The 20,450-nt window shown below is 42.1% G+C and overlaps 1 protein-coding gene across 2 annotated transcripts in view; it reads left to right on the top strand.

The window, feature by feature from the left end:
- STXBP6 (syntaxin binding protein 6) overlaps positions 1-20,450 on the top strand; it is a 249,007-nt gene that overhangs the window by 224,159 nt on the left and 4,398 nt on the right. For both annotated transcript variants that reach the window (XM_043555946.1, XM_043555945.1), the window contains exon 5: positions 15,831-15,988. In XM_043555946.1, coding sequence (XP_043411881.1) covers positions 15,831-15,988 — 158 coding nt within the window. The remainder of the gene's footprint in view (positions 1-15,830; positions 15,989-20,450) is intronic.

The following is a 20,450-nucleotide window of genomic DNA, read 5'->3' as shown; positions in this document are numbered from 1 at the left end:
TTGAATTCGTTTGAAGTAAAATATCTCTAAGGAGCTATTTGGGCTGGACACATGCTAAATGTGGCGTACATATTTTCTTGAGTCAAAGAACACAATAAATTCATTTTTGTTCACTGTAAAGGATATTCAAGTTCAGACCTCATTCTTTATTCTTAGAGCCTCAAATATTAATCTTTTATTGTCTTAATCCAAAATCATTTTGTTTTCCATCCTGTGTTAGTAAATTGGCTTTGATGAGCTCTTTCTCCTTGGTGATCTTTCTCTATATTTTTTGCTCTTTATATTCTTAATTCCAATTTGTAAATATGTGTTTATTTTCATATAGTAGCCCCAGCCACATAATGCATGTGATATATGGGTCTGGTACTCTCCTTGGCACCAAGATACATGTGGGGAGGATACAGCCAAGGAGTTTAAGAAATTTCCGGGGCCCCTAAGTAGCTTAGTCGGTTGAGCGTTCGACTTCAGCTCAGGTCATGATCTCGTGGTTTGTGGGTGTAAGCCCTGCATCAAGCTCTGTGCTGACCACTCAGAGCCTGGAGTCTGCTTCAGATTCTGTGTCTCCCTCTCTCTCTGCCCCTCCCCTGCTCATGCTCTGTCTCTCTCTCTCTCAAAAATAAATAAACATTTTAGAAAATTTTTAAAAAAAAAGAAAAAGAAATTTCACAGCCTGAATGACTAAACAGACACTTAAACCAATAATTATATTGTGTTAATATAGGGAGAGAGACATGTTAAAGTGGTAGGGTAGCATGAAGTAGGGAGCACAACCTTCTGTTTAATCTTGATGAAGACTGATTTATCTACTCTGCTTGTTTGTGCTTTTGGTGTCACACCTAAGAAACCATTGCCTAATCTTAGATCATGATTTACGCCTAAGTTTTCTCTAAGAGTTTTATAGTTTGTTTTTTTGATTTAATTTTTATTTATTTTTGAGAGAGCACAAGCAGGGGAAAGGCAGAGAGATGAGACACAGAATCTGAAACAGGCTCCAGGCTCTGAGCAGTCAGCACAGAGCCCGACGTGGGGCTCAAGCTCATGAACTGTGAGATCATGACCTGAGCCAAAGTTGGACACTTAACCAACTGAGCCTCCCCCTAAGAGTTTTATAGTTTAAGGTCTCATGTTTAGGTCTTTGACCCATTTTCAATTAAAATTGTATATGGTGTGAGGTAGGGTCCAACTTCATTCTTTCACATGGGATCTCTAGTTGTCTCAGTACCATTTGATGAAGACTCTTCTTTCCCCAGCGAATGATCTTGGGACTCTTGTAGCCACCTTTTTGATATATTGTCCTGACTTAACTTCAACTGTGTCAAATTCATCTTGGTTTTTCTGCTGCCTCTCAGGCTTTCTCCTCAGTGTCCTTTGCAGGTACCTTTACGTTTACCTCATTCTAAATGTTAACATTCTTAGAAGTAGAATTTGCAAACCCCTTTCTTCTCTTTCTCTTTAGCATTGCTCCTGAGGTAGGCTTACCCATTCCCATTCTCTCTCTATGCTGATGACCTAAAATTTTTTTATATATATTTTTTAGTGTTTTTATTTATTTTTGAGAGAGAGAGTGCGAGCTGGGGAGGGGCAGAGAGAAAGAGGATCCTAAGTGGGCTCTGTGCTGACAGAAGCAAGCCCGATGCAGGACTTCAACTCCCGAACCATGAGATCATGACCTGAGCCAAAGTCGGACACTCAACCCACTGAGCCACCCAGGCGCCCCGATGACATAAATGTTATCTCCATCCCAAACTTCTCTGTGGAGCTTCATACAAAAATATCTATTTGCCTTGTTGACTTCACCTGGATGTCTCACAGACAACTTAAGCATAACGTTCTCCAAAATGAAATACTTCTCATATGTGCTCACCTTCCAAAGAAATTTGTTCTTCTGACTGATTGTTCTGTCTTGTCAGTTGCACCACTATATACCTATTTGCTCAAGTCAAAAAGCCTGGGATTTGCTCAATCTCCTTCCTTTTCCCTCATCTCCCATATTCAGACGTATCGGTATATATCTTAAATCTTTCCACTTCTCTCATCTCCACTGATATCATTCTAGTACAGGCCACCATTATCTCTTGAGTAACTGCAAGAGCTTCTTAACTGTTTGTTCTGTGTTCTCTCTTGCTTCTCTTCCCAAACTATAGCCAGAGTGAGAATTTCAAAAATGATCTCAGTCCAGGTGACCCTTGTTTTAAAATGCTGCAGTGGCTTCCAATTGCACTTAACATCTATCTCATTTCCACAGTCTATAAGCCACTGTGTAGTCTGGTGCCTGCTTCTCTCTCTAGTCTCTTCTCAATCCGTCCTCCCCCTTCTATAGCCACACATTTGGTTCCTAGACACAGAAGGTTTTTCCCCTTTCAAGCCTTTGCACATGGACTTTGCCCCAGCTTGTCTCTTCACACCACAGCTTAAACATTACCTCTTTAGACTGATCTTCCCACTGATGCTCAGTTCCCCTCCCCTTGAGTTCACTAACATAGCATATTGTTTGCTAACCGCCTGGCGATTTTTAAATTGTATGTGTGTGTACACATATATGTGTTACCTCTACACACACACACACCTTAAACCTATGTACATATTGTTTTAACCTATACATAACCTATGCATAATCTGACTCTTGTTTCTTGACTGTAAGCTCTGTGGCTGGCCTGGGTGGGGACTGGGTGGGGGAAGAACATATCTCTTTTTCCTGTGATTGTGCCCACTGCAAAAAAAAAAAAAAAGAAAAGAAAAGAAAAGAATCAAGAAAACATTTTAGTGAATAAACAGACCAGCAGACAAATTTGGAAAAGGTGGAGTGACCTCAGATGAGTATGAATTATAGTTGGTTAGAGAAGGAAAGGGCATCATAGGTTGAGTGACCAGAGACTACAAAGGCTCAGAGACAAGAACAGAGATGGTACATTTGAGGATATTGATTATATTCCTTGAAGATTGGTGGGATTTTGTGCAAAAAGAGAATACTCCTATTTTCTTTTTGTTTCATGCTCAATTTATTAAATATTTCTCCTAAACAAAACATGGAAAATCAAATTTTCTTAAACTTTTGAACATTGTTTACTAAACTTAGTTTTTTAAATTCTGTTAAACAATTTAAACTGTAATCACAATTTAGTAGGACTGATTATATTGGAATTTTTAGTTACTTTAAACAGATTAAACATATGCAAAAATAATAATTATAATACTTAAAAGAATATTATATTTAAACTTTTTATGAACTAACACACCATGGTTTTAGGTTTAATTTGTGTCTTCGTGTTATTACTTCTTCGTAGATCTCCAAATTTAATTTGAATCGCTTATTTTCACGTTTCCTGAGTCTGGAGAAACCAGATGTCAAACAACTGGTTTTTGGTGGCAGCACAGGCCTGGTTTCTTCTCCCAGTGTGATCCCAAACTTCAGGCCCTGAATATCTCACTGGGTCCCTTTTTATAACTGAATTTCATGTTTCCCATCAGGAGGTTTTACAAGAGTCCAGTGTTTTCAACCTGATGGGTGTTCTTCCAGAATGGTGTATGCTTTCCTTTCCTAGGCCAGCATTACCTAATTACCTAATCCTTCACCATGTCATTATTACACATTGATCTGGTATGTTAGCACTACAGGAAACATACTGATGCCTTATTAATGTCTTATCATAACTTGTCTTGTTATGTAGAGGTTTCTAACTCCTACCAGATGCAGTCTAGCCTGAACAGATAGCCACATTTCTAAAGAGGACACAGTCAGTACTTTAGAATGCACCGTGGTTACTCTTGCCTACTTAGCGGCTATATACTTGGCCATTGATATTCATCAGTTTGTTCTGGAACAGTTTCTACTCCTTCTGAAACACTTTGGCTTACTCAGTTTCCTATATTTACCCATCACTACTCACACAGATAGGAACAAATCATACTTTTATACGTAGATAAATACTTAAGCATTCTATGTACATCAGTACTCAAACATGTTAATGCTCCTTAGTTATTAAAATCAATAACATAAATTAAGCATCCAGTTACAGTCAACCTTGTTTTGTACTTCATTTTCATACATTTTATATGAACATTAACAAATTATGGCTTCCACAAAGTTGTATAAAATTATTATAATCATCATCTTCATTGTTACAAGTTCTATTACTGTTAATGTTGTAAATATTACAACTTGCCCTGTGGGACCTGCTTTAACCTGACTTCTTTTTCCTTCTAGCCCTAGCCCTGCATTCTTTGAAGGTATCCTTGTTGTCAGGCAATGCTTCAGGCCTATCTGAGTTTTCTTTGCCCTAAGGCATGAAATCCACTATTTTCCAAAGAACTTTGCTTTCTTCTAGCAGAATACAGTGTTAGACACCAAAATCCAAGTGCTAGATTTGCATTTGAGTACTAATGTTGCAATACACACACACACACACACACACACACACATACACACACACACACACACACACGCTATTGCTAATGTTTGGACAGAGCTAGACATGATATTGTTTATTAAGCTTTTTATTCACATTCTGTTTTTTTTCCAAATTCGTTTGTTTTGTGTTCCACTTTACCTATAGTAGGAAATTGGTAAAACTTTAATGATTTTCTAAACTTTGTCAAGAAACCATGAGGCAGTGGATAGAGATTGGAGTCTGGGGTTGGGGGATGCCAAGTGAATAGCTTGAGACTAGATCACGAGGGACCCTCTTGAGTTGACTGTGTTGAATTATGGGTAAGTCCACAAAGTGTCACAACAAGAAAGGAGCATGATCAGGTTAGTAATAAGGAAAGAGGACGATGCATTAGAAACTGAGAGACCAGTGACCACAAAACCACCCAGCCTGCTACATAGTCCAGTAAGACCTGGTGAGGACTGGAAATAGAGTGGAGGGCTAAGCAAAGTGCCCTTGCTGAGATAAACACTCTGGGCTGCATGGACACATGTGTGGGATGTGATAGAGAGGTTGGAGTAACGGTGACTGAGCAAAGGATACAGGGTAGACAGAAAGGCCATTTACTAACACAGTGAATTCAGGAAGAGAAGGTCAGATGGAAGATGGGAAGGGAAAGAATGGGCTAATCCTAACGTCAAATTTGAGAAGCAGACAAGTATAGACAGTGTCTGACCCATATTTATACTACAATAAATGTGCTGAGTGAATCAGATATTACCAATAACAATGTGTATTGAGCTCGTACTGCATTACTAACCCTATGCTAAGTATATATTTCATTTCATTTTCATGACAAACTCTAGGAAAAATAGGTACTTTTTCTCTCACCACTGTGCCAATGAGAAATAGGCTCATAGAGATTAATTTACCTTTGGTCACATAGCTTGTATCTTCTGCCCTCATACCCCTAACCGGGAAAGGAATGGAACTGACAGGGAATAATCAAAGTGGTGGAGGGATTAAAAAATAGTTTGATACAGAAGCCCAGAGAAAGAGCAGATTTTAAAAAGGAGTAGTCAGTCACCTTGTGGTCCGGTGGCCAAGTGGAGGAAACTTAAAATAGCCAATGGACTCAGGTTATTGAAGGAGCGATGTTAGTAGAGTGGTGTGGAAACCACTTCTCCGGAAGTCCACTGTCACCGGGAAGTATGAGGCCAACAGTAGAATGGATTCTTCCTTCAAGAATGTTCATGGTGAACAACAATAGCAAAAGGAAAACAAGTTGAAGTGGAAAGCTGAACACAAAGACTCTTTAGTGCCAAATAACTAAAGTTTCTCTCTTCGGTAATGGCTAAAGTTGCATCTTCTGTGTGCTAGACACTCCTCTAAGTGCCCCACTTGTACATTACCTCGTTAATCCCTCCCCACAAGCTGATTAGGTAGATACTAGACCAACCCCATGACAGATGAGGAAACAGACTGAAGCATAGAGAGGTAAGTTATTTCTTCAAGGTCACCCAGTAAGGAAGCAGCAGACTTCACATGTTCAACAGAATTAGTTTTAGCCAGTAGCATGGTAGGAGGTTTTCAAATTGTATATATCAGTTATTAAAGTAAAAGACACTAGCTTCCAACTGTCATGAAAGCTGACAGCTGCAGATCAAAGCTGGTTTATTGACATACAGAGCAAAGACAGAATGGACAAAATCCATTTTACCAAATTAGAGCCACTTGAGGTTTTTAACCTCAAAACAAGGATTCCTTCTTTGAAGTTACATTTTGGCCACTTTTCTGTGAGCCTGATATTCACTGAACAAAACAGATCCAAAAGAAGTCCTTAAAATCATTCTTCTGATGCCCTATAACTCTTCTAAGAACATGTTCATAAGGACCAAGTTTAAGTGAATAAAGGATTAGTGAATTTCTCTACATATCTTGAGTTTAAGTGTTTAAAGGGACATGAATAAAACGCTAAATGTTTGACCCTTGCCATTGGGAATCTTGAATCTTGAAATAATGAGTTGGGAGGAGAGTGTGAGCTCATAGCCATCTGTAGGACAGGGAGGGGGGCATTCGGCTTTCTCCTGAGCCCTTAGCTATGGGGTATGACTGTGACTTGGGAACAGGCCACAGTTCCACGAAATGACCTTTACATCTCCAACAGAAGAGATTTGCCTCATAGAATGGTCCAAGGAATGGCATTCCTTTAGTAATGCCAGGAATAGATAACTCCAAGGTCTCCTTCAGGTAGGCTTTTGAGTTTATGGTTTTACAGCGTATTCCTGAACACTGAGTCCATTCTTCTTTGTCATCCAGCTGCAGGCAACAAACAAGTTTCATGGTCCCTGAAATTAGCCACCAACTTGAGACAAAAGATAATTCTGGAACTGCCATTCAGCATGCTATATCTGTTCTGCTGTCTCTGTAAAGCACGCCTTCTTAATGTAATTACATGACTTGTCCATCTATTACTAAATTAATGAAGACAGCCTGGATTTATTTTTCCTCCTTTAACTTAGGAGTCAATATAGTTTATTGTAGTATTTCCCAAAGTGGATTCTGCAGAAATCCACCCTACTAAAATAATCTATGCAAAAGGACCCTGTGAGTAAGTATGTTTCAGAAGTTCTGCTGGCAGATCTCCTGCTCACATTCCTACCTCCTCCTGATTCACAATTTACATTAGCATATTAAAGGTTTTCCAACGTTATGCAATAAAGGAACCAGCTAGATCTGCACTTCGTGAAGTCATTTTACCCTAGAATGGAGCTTTATGAGTAGCCCTCTTTTAAACTACAGAACCACTTTGGGAAATGCTGACATAGTCACCAAGAGTTTTGGGATCAACTCCCAGCTTCTGTGTATTTGACTTTTTTAGCTTCCCTATCTAAGCGGGATCGTGCAGTTTTATGGGTGTTTTTTTTTTTCCTTTCTATCTTGCTTCCTCAGGCAGGGAGATGGGGGAAACAGATACTGGTCCCAGGGTACAAAAGTGAAGTTATGCAAGATGAATAAGTCTAGAGATCTAATGCACAGCATGATGACTATAGTTAATAATACTGTATTGAATACTGGAAATTTGCTAAAAGGAGAGCACAGGTTCTCCCACCAAGAAAAAAAAAATCTGAGGAGATGGATATGTTAATCAGCCTAATTGCTATAATCATTTCACTGTGCATATCAGATCATCTTGTACACTTTGAATATACTATTCTTATTTGCAAATATTTTATTAAATAAAAGAGTTTTGGGGTCAAGATCTGGGTAAGCTACTCTACCTCCCTGAGCACGCATTTCCTCATCTGCAAAATAGGTAAGAAAATATTCCTTTGAGGACTTTGACAACTTACCACAGCCCTTGTACATAGGGACATTCAATGAATGGTAGCTGTTTCTGTAAGTGTAGGGCTGATGTATACTCTTTGCCCAGCACAGGTTAACGACTCTTCCTTTTAGAAAGGTTTTACATAAAGTAGCCTGGATTTGTAACAGAATTTATCTGATTAGTCATTACCACAAAAGTGCAAGTGAAATTTAACCTTTTGGAAGATCTCCATCTAAAAAAGGGATCCTAGAGGTGGTCCAACATTGAAATGCAGCAGAGTGATTAGTATTGATTAGTCAGTGTAATGTAGAAAGAGCTTCCTAATTTACCCAAGCTCACAGATAATCAATGGAGTCTGTGAATGAAGAACCAGCTTGTTTCACCCGTTAGGCCCGTGCATTTAATTACTCTGTTTGTAGAAGTTATTATCATCATTCTCATTTAAATTATATTCATTTCTAAAATGTTTAGGGCAAGTCACAGCCCTAAGCAGAACCACCAGAAGTATCACGGTTACCATGCAACTTCAATTACTGCCCGTGGGGGTGGAGGTGCGCCCTCTTCCCAGGAAGCAGGATAGTGTATAAATGGTTCAGAGTGGCTTTAAGAGTGGAGAAGGGACCGTGGAGAAGGGACCCTGCAGTCGGAGGACCAAGTTTCCATGTGACTTTTCTTTTCTTTTGCTAATACGTCCTCTCATGGTAAAGACCCTGAGCAGCGAAGATTGGAAGTAGAAAAAGGAAAGGAAAGAGCATCTTGGGTGAATCCCACAGATTTGTAGCCAGGAAAGTTCATTTGAATGTCACTAATACTGGACCAGACTTAGGTGTGCCTTATGTCTACCCGTGAAAATCATTTTGCTAAAAAATAGTAATACCATAGACAAGTATAGAATAGGGACTATTTAAGCTACTCCATGAATAAATTATTACCGAACACTTTCAGCAGACACCGTGAGAGTTACTAGTGTTCCTGGCCAACTAACAGATTCAATATAATAGATCTCCCTGCCTATTTTTGTGAGTTTATTGTACTAGAACTCAAATCCATTTTGTTTTTCTTTTCTATAATTAGTTTTCCTTTAAGTTAGTTTGGATACATGGGGCTTTATTGTACAGTGCTTGCTAAGTGGTTAAATTGACTGCAGAGTAGAAGCATTCCAAGCAAAATTATTAACAGATTTAATTTCTAAAACAGTTGCTCTGAGGTGATCACATTAATCAGCACTGAGTGTAGATTGGCATATATTTATTGATCATTTATTTTTAGATGATTTTCCTGCTTCTTTCCAGGGTGAGTATTTTGCATTTCAAATATACATATCTACCTATCTATATCTTTATGGATATAGATAGACAAATATAGGTGGATATAGATATTTGATATAGGAGAATGCTGATGAAAATTCTTGAAGTTACCTCTCTACTAGCTCTTGAATTAGGAATTTTGATTACCAAGATACAACCTGAAGCCTAGGACAATATAAAGAAATTATGTTGATATTTGTTGGTGTGCATATGAATTGTGTTGATATGCTGTTGGTGTGTTTTGTGTGCTTTTAAAAATCTTCCCTCATGGGGCGCCTGGGTGGCGCAGTCGGTTAAGCGTCCGACTTCAGCCAGGTCACGATCTCGCGGTCCGTGAGTTCGAGCCCCGCGTCAGGCTCTGGGCTGATGGCTCAGAGCCTGGAGCCTGTTTCCGATTCTGTGTCTCCCTCTCTCTCTGCCCCTCCCCCGTTCAGGCTCTGTCTCTCTCTGTCCCAAAAATAAATAAACGTTGAAAAAAAAAAAAAATCTTCCCTCTGCCTCTTTCTCTTCTATTGTTGCTTTTCAATACCCCTTATTTTTTCCCTCATTTTTCTATACATTTAAGTTTCTTTTAATTGGGATTTCAAACAGACTAATGCAGAGTTACTGCTATATTTCAAGTTATAGCTTTAGTTCAGTAAAGTCTGCTCAATCATTTAACATAAAAGATGCCAGCATTAAAAAAAAAGAGATGTCAGCATGAATATATATATTTATATATATAATATATACTAATATAAATATATATTTTTATAATATTATTTTTTAATATATTTTATATATTTATTTTTTTGTACTGAGTGAAATGGATATAAATGCAACATCAATGAAGTAAGACTGGTCTCTACTTTCCAGAGACTATAATTCAAAAGGCAGGTGACTTTATTTGCTGTGGTTGACAGCCTCTTCTCAGACTGCTTGAATAAATTTGGATATTAATATGCTTCTTGCCTCTTTAGAGAGAATTACTGTTCTATCTGCCTTGGGAGACTGTTTTATTTCCAGACTGAACTCAATACAGTATTATGGGCCCGAGCTTTGAGTAGAGCATGCCTTGACTCAGTGAGTTTGTGCTCAGCTCCCTTTCTGAGCAACACGCTGAGCTATGACAGCAGGTATACAGGGCTATCTGAGAAGTGTCTTCTGTGAGCTTCAAGACACATAGCCCCAAAATAGGACAGAAGAGAGGGAGACAGGCAGTGGAATTGAGTGGGATCTTACCATCTTCGAATTCCTAGAGAACAGATGTGGTCTCGGGGAGGTGGAGAAACAAACACCCACTGAGAATCTACAGGCACTTTGTACACATCTTTGTCTTCATTTCCACAACAGCCACACAAGGTAGATGGCATGACCCTCATTTTACAGATGGAGAAACTGAAGATCAGAGAAATTAAATCACTCCCTCAAAGTCATTCTGCCAATTGCATCAGTATAATAGTGCCTGACATACAATACACTCAAATGAATAGCGTTGAAAGTTGAGGGGCGCCTGGGTGACTCAGTTAAGCGTCTGACTCTCGATTTTGGCTCAGGTCATGATCTCAGGGTCATAAGATCAAGCCCTACCTCAGGCTCGGTGCTGAGTGTGGAGCCTGCTAAAGATTCTCTTTCTCTCTCTCCCCCTCCCCCACTCGTGCACATGCACACTCTCTCTCTCTCTCACTTTCTAAAAAAAAAAAGAAAGGTTGAATGAGCCTTTCAGGGAAGCAATTTTCATCCTGCATTAAGAGCCTCAAAAATGTGTATGTTCTTTGAATCAGCACTTTCATTTCTAGGAATTGTCAGAGATGTGAGCAAAGATTGTGTGTGTGTGTGTGTGTGTGTGTGTAAATGCAACAAGGTAAGTGCAACCTCATTTTAAAAAGCAAAACTTTTGGAAACACACCCAATATCTAAAAGGGAAAGAGCCAAATAAATTACAGCAGTGTTATGCAGCCATTATAAATAGTATTTTCAAAGAATTCTTTATGATATGGGGCAGTGCCCACAATAGGACAGAGAACGAAATATCTGTGGTGGTCTCAGCCACATCTTAGAAAAGCATATACAGAAAAATCACCAGAATAAAATGTACCATCAGCGTAAATTGTGGTTATCTCCAAGCAATTGAATATTACATGATTTCATTGCCTTTTTATAGTGATGTGTGTTCTAAATTTCCTACAGTAAGTTATTCTAACTTGTAATAATAATAGGATATTTTGTTTCCTATTGCAATTTTAAGGAATGCATAAGAAACTACTGCACTGCAGTCCTCCTTCCACAGTTAATGCAGACTCTGTGTCATTAATCTTGTACAAGAAACTTCCCATGGAGAGCCCACATAACACAATGAGTAAGAGAACTGGCTCTGGAGGTAGGCTCCCTGGGTTCAAACCTTAGCTGTGCTGTTCCATTACTGGGTGAACATTGGCACGCCGCTAACCCTCTCTCTTTACATTAGTGCTTCCACTGATAGAAATGGGATCGTGTAATGCCCATCACATAAGATGGTTGTGAGAAGCATTTAGTAAATGCCCAGAACATAGTGAGTGTTCAGGAAACAGTTATTTACATTGGATTTATTTATTAAGCTATTTAACTTCTGTTTTTTTATACCTTACTGTCGTTTATTTTCAGGGTAGTAACAACAGATTTTTTTTTTATCAACCACCCCCCCCTTTCCTTTTACTATAGCAAATGTATTACCCTTTTTACATTTTGTGTTTCATTTAACTCATTGTATTCCTGGCACAATTGCTAGGTGAGATAGTTAACTCCATTAGACACAGACTAATCTCTTAGTCCCTTGGCAAGTTTAGAATTTCAGGACGTAGTTAGATCATGTGACAGTATCAGTTATGTACCCAACCCTCTGCTAAGCCATGAAGAAATCCTAAGAAGGATGATATATCCTTCTTTCAGTCGCCCAGTGTTTATTGAACATCTGCTGTGTGCCATGGACCAGGAATACAGAAATGAAAAAAACAGGGTCCCTGCCCTCAAAGAGTTCACCCTAGATAGCCAAGAATTACATGCATGAAATAAATGCACCATTTGAAACAAACACAAGAAAATGTGTGTTGGGAGCAGCCAGGGTATAGGGTAAGCTAGACATAACAAGGTTCCCTTAGAGAGGACCTGAATTGTACTGAAGTAGCCACTTTTTTAGGAAGACCAAGATAAGCAGGGTTCCAGGCAGAGGCAGTAATATGAAGGCTTATAAGTAAAAAAAAAAAAAAAATCATGACACATCTGTGTACATTTAGGCAATTTGGCAAGGTGTAACAGATGAGGTGAGAGAAAGGCAAGGCAGAAGTCTCAATTTTATCTTTAGTGGGGAGATAGTAACAGATTTGCCTTTCTAAAAGTTGTCTATGAAGGTGTGGAAGATGAACCATCTTGTCTAGCTGTGGGGACAGCTAGACAAGAGGCTATCACTCTAACTCTGAAAGCAGAAGGGACTAGGTCAACACAGAAACAATGGAAATGATAAAGAGAATAGAAAGCACAGAGCCGTGTAGAAGGGGACCTTTAGTTGCGTGGGGTAAAAGTGAGGGAGGATATAGACTGGACTCCCAGATTTCTGAGTTAAGGAGCTGGGCAGATAGTGGGGTTGTTCACTGAGCAGGGAACCCCAAAGGAAAAGCAGGTGTGAGGGGAAAGACAGTGGGGTCAGGCTTAGGCACACTGAATTCCAGATGACTTTGGGTCACTCACCTGGAACTGTCAAGTAAGAAAACATATGGGTCTGGGGCTTAGCAGCACAACCTCATGAAAGATAGAATTTGGTCACTGAAGCCGTGAATTGAGTAAAATTGACCTAGAGAGAATGTAGAGTGTAGAAGTAGAGAGTGAAGAGGGCCAATGACAGAACCCCAGAAATGCAGCTTTAGCAAGATCTCAGAAGAAAGGAAGTAGGAGACCAAATGAAGAGGAGAAACATTCAAGATTTGAGGAACAGCCAACATAACAAAATGGTGCCCTTGGGGGATTAATAGCCTGGCTGGTAAATCACTGCATCTGTAGGTAAAGAAATGAGTTGGGAAAGTTGCCCATGACTGCCCTTGATTAAGTGCCTAAGAAGATATAGACAGTTCTTACGGAAGTAAGAGAAAAGAGGGTATGGAGTTGACATAAAACTTGATAAAGGTGATGAGACTTCATTGAGCCTGAAATGTGGTTAGAATTGAAACCAGGAGAGAGAGGTAATTTCAACCAAGAGGCCCTAACATTTGCTCAAATCCATCCTCATGTCTGAAAAACAACTGGAGGTGGATTTTCTATTGATCATGGTCAATCAGTGTCATCTTTGAATAGTGAAGACAGTGTTTGGTTCTCTTTTAGTAATAATGCCTGTTGGTTAAACAGTACATATAAAATTGGATGCAGTGTTACCTGACATCTTGTGCAAAATTAAGGAAGTCATGACAGGAAAACAATATGGCTTATGCATAGCAGATTCACTCCAGAAACACGAATGTGTCTAACTTTGTAGACATCATGAGAGTCCAATTCAATGGTAAAAGACAAGTCCTGGTTATATACCTTCTTAATTTTATGGTAGCTAATTCTAAAATCTCTTTGGCTTGATGTAGCTGTTCCTGGCTGTAAGCTTGCAGATTCCCTGCCCCGTATTTTCTGTAGCCTTTGGTGGCTAAGCTGTGGGTTTGTGAGAAGAAGCAAGAAAGGAAGGCAACTTAAGTGCCCCCACCACTATGCACTTTCCAGGCCCTTCCATCTTCCATTCCATCCCATTGACCTCTTTCTCTTGAGACCACTTGACTTACAATGCAGCACAGGTGAATAGCTCTTCATTAACCAAGAGGAATACCTTGAGGACAGAAACAGTCAGGCATTACCTTGGGAAATAACCTGTCAGCATCTGTCTGTGCTAATCTGCTCACAATTCTGTCTTTTGTATTGTTTCCCACAGCCTACACCATATCTGCAAAGAGGATGGTACAGAATAAGGAAAAGTCATTGGAAAATCAGGTTCCAGTGCTGGCCATGCTGCTTCCCTAGCAATATGATTTTGTGCAGGCCACATAACCTCAACCAGTCTCAGTCTTCTCAACAGAATTTGTGTGACACTCAAATGAGATATTTGTGAAGGTGCCTTATGACTGCAAAATGCCATTCACATGTTAGGCAGTGGACTAAGAGTCTATCATCATAGTCATGCGGTGTGGAAGGAGAGGGGGACCAAGATTTCTTCTCCTAAATCTGTTCTGAAGACCTAGGCTTTCCATCTAATCATTGCATTCAACAAGATTCCTCCAGAGCCCCATCTCCAGTAGTCCCTATTAATCTGTTAATTTATCTTGGCTCATGGAGTGCTTGATGCAACTGAGTAATACTAAGTTAACCCCATTCTTCTCCCCTTAGCACACAGCAGAAGCCCTTAAAATCTACTCCTAAAGAAGAAAAATGGGAAACAATTTACAAAATGCTTCCTATGGGCCAGGCACTTTCTTTGCCTGAGAGTCTGTTCCACAAACCACAGACTTTTCCCACAGAGGAGAAATTAGGAAGACTTTACAGCTGAGACCAGTGGAAATGACATTTCTATTAAAAGCTGTCTGTGGCTAGATGTATCCATCCCAAGTACAAAGTTAAATGATGTAATAAACTTATTCAAAGACATAAAGCCATTACATAAAATGCCATTAAATATCTTCCACTCAGTGTTAACAAAATACAGCTATAAATCTCCTTGGGTTGTAATTCTGCAAGTCGCTGGTTCTCAGTGGGTTATACACCTGCCAGTTCTTCACTGTTAAATTCTGTTTTCAGTCCTGGAAAATGGGATGGCAGGGATGTATAATCCTTTGAGATGTGACGGTTTTCAATTTTTTCATGAATCGGGAAGTGCCCAGTTACTTCTAAGGCTGGTTACTGTCACTGTTCTCTACCTCCTGGCTAAGTGCAGTGTTGAGGACCCATAGCTCCCATAATCCACATTTTGCCCTTTCACCTGACCAACAGTGGCCCAGCCAACCAGGTTTTGACTCAGGATTCAAGGTTGGGAGCTGGCCTATCTCTGAACTTTGGGACTGTTTGACAGCTTCTCACATGAAACCATGCATCTAGGGATAATGGGGTAAAATGGAAGAGAGGAGTTGAAAAGAAGAGAGAGCATTCTGTCTGGAAAAGTTCTGTGCCCCTTTTCCTCTGGGTTTTCACCTAAATCCCAAGCCAAGAGGAAATGCACAAAAGATCCAGATAAGCCTCATCAAATTTGCCTAATTCTATGAATTTGTCAGAATTTCCTTTTGTGGGGCACCTGAGTGGCTCAGTCGGTTGAGTGTCTGACTTCGGCTCAGGTCATGATCTCACGGTTCGTGAGTTCGAGCCCCGCGTCGGGCTCTGTGCTGACTGCTCAGAGCCTGGAGCCTGCTTCAGATTCTGTGTCTCCCTCTCTCTCTCTGCTCCTCCCCTGCTCACACTCTGTCTCTCTCTCAAAAATAAATAAAGATTAAAAAAAAATTTTTTTAATAAAAAAAATAAAAAGAATTTCCTTTTGCAAGGCAAGTCCTAAATCCAGATGGACCCCGTCCTTTGGATCCTCACCAAACAAAATGGCGGTAGAGTGGCAGTGAGGGCTGTGTCAGTGAAGGGGATATGAGAGAAGCTGTCAGCACTTGCCCAAGCCCTGCAGGCTGTGGGTTCTCTTCCTACACATGAGCAGTCAGACCAGATCAGAAGAAATGTTGACTCATTCCTAGACACTCGAGGCTTCTCTGTAGGGGCCCTCCTTGCTCTTACGGGTGCTAACCCCTCGCAGGGCTCTGTTGCTGTAGGTCAGCCAAGGTAGCCTCTGATGCTCTTGCTGTGCTTCTTCAGGAAACAGCATCCTCCATTCGGCAGCCGATAGCGTGACCAGCGCCGTACAGAAAGCGAGCCAGGCCTTGAACGAGCGTGGGGAGCGGTTAGGCCGAGCAGAGGAGAAGACGGAAGACATGAAGAACAGCGCCCAGCAGTTTGCGGAAACTGCACACAAGGTGGGTCCCGCCGAGGGGCAGAGGTCTCCACTCCGGGTGGTCAGGGAGCTTGGGCTCCAAGAAACTCATGTCAGTGCATTTCCCATGGTGGAAGATACAAAATCCAGCCGTTTTTTATTTGGCCTCGTTATGCAACCTGCTGTTTTAGTAAGTACCAGAATCATGAAAGATTTCTTGTACCTGTTTCTTTGTGTATCTCCTTTCTGATGCCTTTATCTCTGTCTCTGACCTTGGATCTGGATCTTCGGAAAATGTGGACCATCTTCAGTTCCTTCCCAGAATTTTAGGGCTCAAGTTTCAGGGAACAGGATGGGGGGTAGGGGAGGTCAGATCTAAGAATATCCATCCTCCCTTGGCCAGTGCTGGAAAAAGGACTTTGGGCTGCTCATGCTTACTTTTCCTTGCCGTCCTTTTCCGGTCACGGCCATGAGCCTAGCATCCTGTGTTCTTATCTCTTCACTGTATGAAAAGCAAGCTTTAGTCCCAGGACACTGTGCACCTCAGGGCTGGTTGCCCCTCTGTAAGAGGCCTTGCATCTCTCAGGCTGACCTGACTCACGCAGAGCTGCCCGCAGGGTTCCTACCTGCCCTGGATCCAGGGCATGGCAGTTCCCACGTGACTACAGGCACACACATGCACATTCACACGCTCCCTAAGAACGTGCCTTTCAGAAGGGGAAAGGGGAGTTTTTATTGGCATCCCGCTCTCTGAGGCAGTTGAAAACCAAAGGAAAGAGCTGCCGTGTTGGTCAGGTGATAAAGAGGATTTATTGCTGATCTTGTGCTTTAGGTCAAAGGGTAGTTGTCTGGCTAGGGATTGGAATTCAGGTTTCCAGAAACCACCTCTGCTGATAACTGTTGGCATCTCCGACTCATGCTCCAGCCTTTCAGATCTGCTTTTTAGGTGACCTTTGGGGAAAAAATTAATTTGCTTCAACAGAAAACCCCATTTCTGTGGAAGAAACAAGAACAGACAACCTGAAAAGTAGTGAGATAAGTGTCCCCAGCTGAGGCTAGCTGGCCTCTCTCAGGGGCTCATGCCCAGGCCTGACTGCGGATCCGAATCCCAGCGGATGCTTCCTGCCTTCCCTTCCTGCTTCCCCCTTGCACAGACCTGTCTTCTGTGTCATCAGGTTCTCTTTTGTGACAGGGTCTTACTGCACGCCCGTCTCGGGGGCCCATTTGGGGTTCCCTGGAGGAGAATTGGCCAGATGTGGCCAAAAATGCAGGCAGGCCTGCTGGAGGTCAGACCCTTGCTTGTCACTTGTCACAGAGAGAGGGAGCTCAGATTTAAGGTCCCTTCTCCCGCCTTTGTGATACAGAAATAATAATGAGATGGAAATGCTAGAATTCCCGCCCCAGTTTCACTTCTGTAACAACAGCAAATCTTGTGGTTTACATGGGGGATGGGCAGCGGAAGTCTGGAGAAACATTCAAAGTGTTGATTTGGGGAAGAGAAAGCTAAAGGGAATAGTTTTTTAATTGTCTTCAGTCTGGGAAGAATGTTAGTGCAGGCAGGTCTCTCTTGTCCCTTACCACACAGAAGGGAGCATTCTGCGCACTGATAACATTCTGCTCAAACCAGAGTGTAGGTTCGTGATTAGATCATGAAGCAGGTTACCAAGGAAGTCTGTGAAATCACTCTTCCTAAGGCGGAGTAGACAATACCCAGAGGTCATCCGTGTGGGCGTCCCCCTCGGAGGAGGTTGTACAAACACAGGGTTGGATAACCTGACCAGAGGGCCACGATTCTTGGCCCTGGTCGCCCTGTTTCCTTGATGTTGTGGCCGAGCTTGCTAGGTGGTTGGGAAGGCAGTACAGTGTGGTTAACATCTTGTGTTTGATTTACCCTCCCAGTGACCTTGGGCAAGTGCCTAATTTCTCTAAGCACCAATTCCCTCATCAATATAATAAGGCTAATTAATAACAGTGTCTGTGTCCTAGGGCCTTGAGACAATTGAATGAATTCCAACCTATACATCTATTATCACAATACCTGGCACATATAAATCTAAATTAATATTGGTTATAATAATTTCCATAAAAATGGTTGTGTTGAACTTGCCCTACTGGGTCACCTAGTGACCACTGTACGGGGATAGCGAAATGTGATTGAGGACCTTAACAGAGGAATTGGGGAGGGATTGGAGAGAAGGTTTTCTGAGCCCCGAAGTGGGGGAGGCAGGGCTCCTGCTAAATGCTAATACCTTCTAAACACAGAACAACCCTTGAAACAGGGTTTGTCAGAACAGAAACTGAATAGTCCACCAAAGGCAAAAGGGCCTCTGGCCTTGACCACTGGGAGGATCAGTGCCAGCCAGTGGCCTGTTTTCAGTAGAGATGGAAGAGGCAGGGTCCAGCGTGCCCTTGTTTTGGTTTCCCCGCCTGTGGGTGTTCTGAGGGGGGAGGTGAAGAGGTTGCTGGTATCTATTAGTGTGTTTGAGGGAGTGTGAGCGAGACACTGTCCTGGCCAGACATGGTTTTCTAAATCTGGGATGTGTGCTTATGAATCACCAGCATTGGCAGTATTCCCATTGAGGAGATTGACCTCTTTAGATAAGGTGTGGCTGTTTTCCCAGGGACTAGGACTCCTGATTTAAACCCTCTGGTATAGCCTGACCGTGAAGATGTCATTTCACTGGCCAAGCCCCCACCAGACCTGCTGGTGAGGAGGGTGTTCAGAGAGGGAACCCAAGCCCTTCTGCCCCAGACAGACAAACAGCTGTGTTGATTCATAAAGAGTGGGCTGCATTTTACAAGTGGAGACACGGTGCGCATGTTAGCACCCTGAGCAGACAACAGTGCCATGCACCGTGGTTGAATAAGGGCACGTAACCCCCAGCCGGAGAGTATGGCACCCTTCTCTAGATTGCAGCAAAAAGGACCTTTCTGACTTTTCCCAGGACTCCTGCAATGACCCAGGTACATTAACGAGCAGATCACCTTTGCACAACCCCACCTCCGAGATAACGTGGGTGCTTGTCTCCAGTAGAACAGATGGGAAATGTTCCTGCACCCCCTTTCCCCCAGCTCTGTTGAGCCTGCCTGGAGGAAGCGTGGTTCCTTCCTGTGAGCTCTGGACTTGGCACGGTCTCAACCACAGAGCAGGCCTGCTCACTTTCCCCTGCCCCAAAAAGCACAACATTGCAGTGCGTGCCATGCTGTGACACCCGCCACAGGCAGCGAGTCAGCAGGCAAGAGCAGCACCCGCACCTAGGCATCCTTAGATGACACATCTACAGAAAGGAACAGTGATCTGCCCTGTTTTGTACAAGCTCGTGTTGGGGGTGGGGGAGGGAACAAGCGGTAAGAGGTACTTCTCTCACTGGCAGGGACTGGCTGCCTCTATCCCTGCTACAGTCACCTGGTCCCTTTGGGCCCCTGAACCAGAAGCAACCTCAGGAGGCCTCTTAAAATCCCCTCCAACCAAGTGCAAATAATTTATTTTTATTATTTAGATGGAGTAATCTACACAGCTGTGAAAGAGAAAGATTTCTGTGGGATATTAAGAAAACAAAATACACCAAAAGGAAATTGTAAGCTCATCTTCTGTAGGAACTCTACTATCTAAACTGACCCATAAGCATTTGAGTTGGAGATGATATTTCTAAACATAAGGAGACTGAGGTATAGAGCAGCTGTGACTTTAGGGCTCAAGGTCATTCAGCAGACTTGTAGCAGAGAAGCAACAGCACCCTGCCTTCCATGTTCCAAAACTTCTAACTCCCAGAGAATTTTAAAAAACAATGAAAAAAAAAAAACACGGAAATGGTGCCACTTTCTGCAAAGACACTGCAAATAGTCAAATATCCAATCCAGCCATATTTCTACAATGCTGTGTTGGCCACGGCCTCACCTGGGTGGGGCTCCCTTTAGCACCATCCCAGATGCCCTAGTAGTCACCAGGGCCTGGTGCAAACGGCCGTACAGTTGTTGAAGATTGATGACTGGGGGTGAATTGGCACAAGCCTATTAGCTGAAGGTTAACAGCTCAGTGAATAACAGGACAGCAGCACTGATCAAATATTTATGTTTGGTATTCATTATGCACAACACTTAACAACTCTGGTTGATTTGAATGGTCCACGTTGCTAAATAATGTATTAAAACTAGAGACGGAGCGAGAAGCAGAATCCGTACCCCGGAGGGGCGGAGCGTGGTGGGGCAGTGGAACAGATCCGGAGGAGAGCCATGGGACTATAAACTCTTCAGGTTCAGGAGTTATTAGCCACCTCCACCCTTCTTGGCAAAAACCCACAGCACTTAGCACCGCGGCAGCCCCACACTCACAAATACCATCTGACAGTGACGGACTCGGTGTCTGCACTGCAGAAGGTCCATGGGGGCCTCTGTGGAGACTGGCATCACCAGGCAGAGAGGCACAAGGAGGTCTTTCAGCTGAGGTGAATTTAGCAGCACGAAGGCCTGGGTCCACAGGTCCCTTCTGCATCACATGCTAACGT

This window comes from Prionailurus bengalensis, chromosome B3 (genome assembly GCF_016509475.1).
Source record: "Prionailurus bengalensis isolate Pbe53 chromosome B3, Fcat_Pben_1.1_paternal_pri, whole genome shotgun sequence".
In the NCBI taxonomy this organism is placed as follows: Eukaryota; Metazoa; Chordata; class Mammalia; order Carnivora; family Felidae; genus Prionailurus; species Prionailurus bengalensis.
The sequence above is the reverse complement of the archived record's forward strand: the minus strand, read 5'-3'. Positions and strand labels throughout refer to the sequence as shown.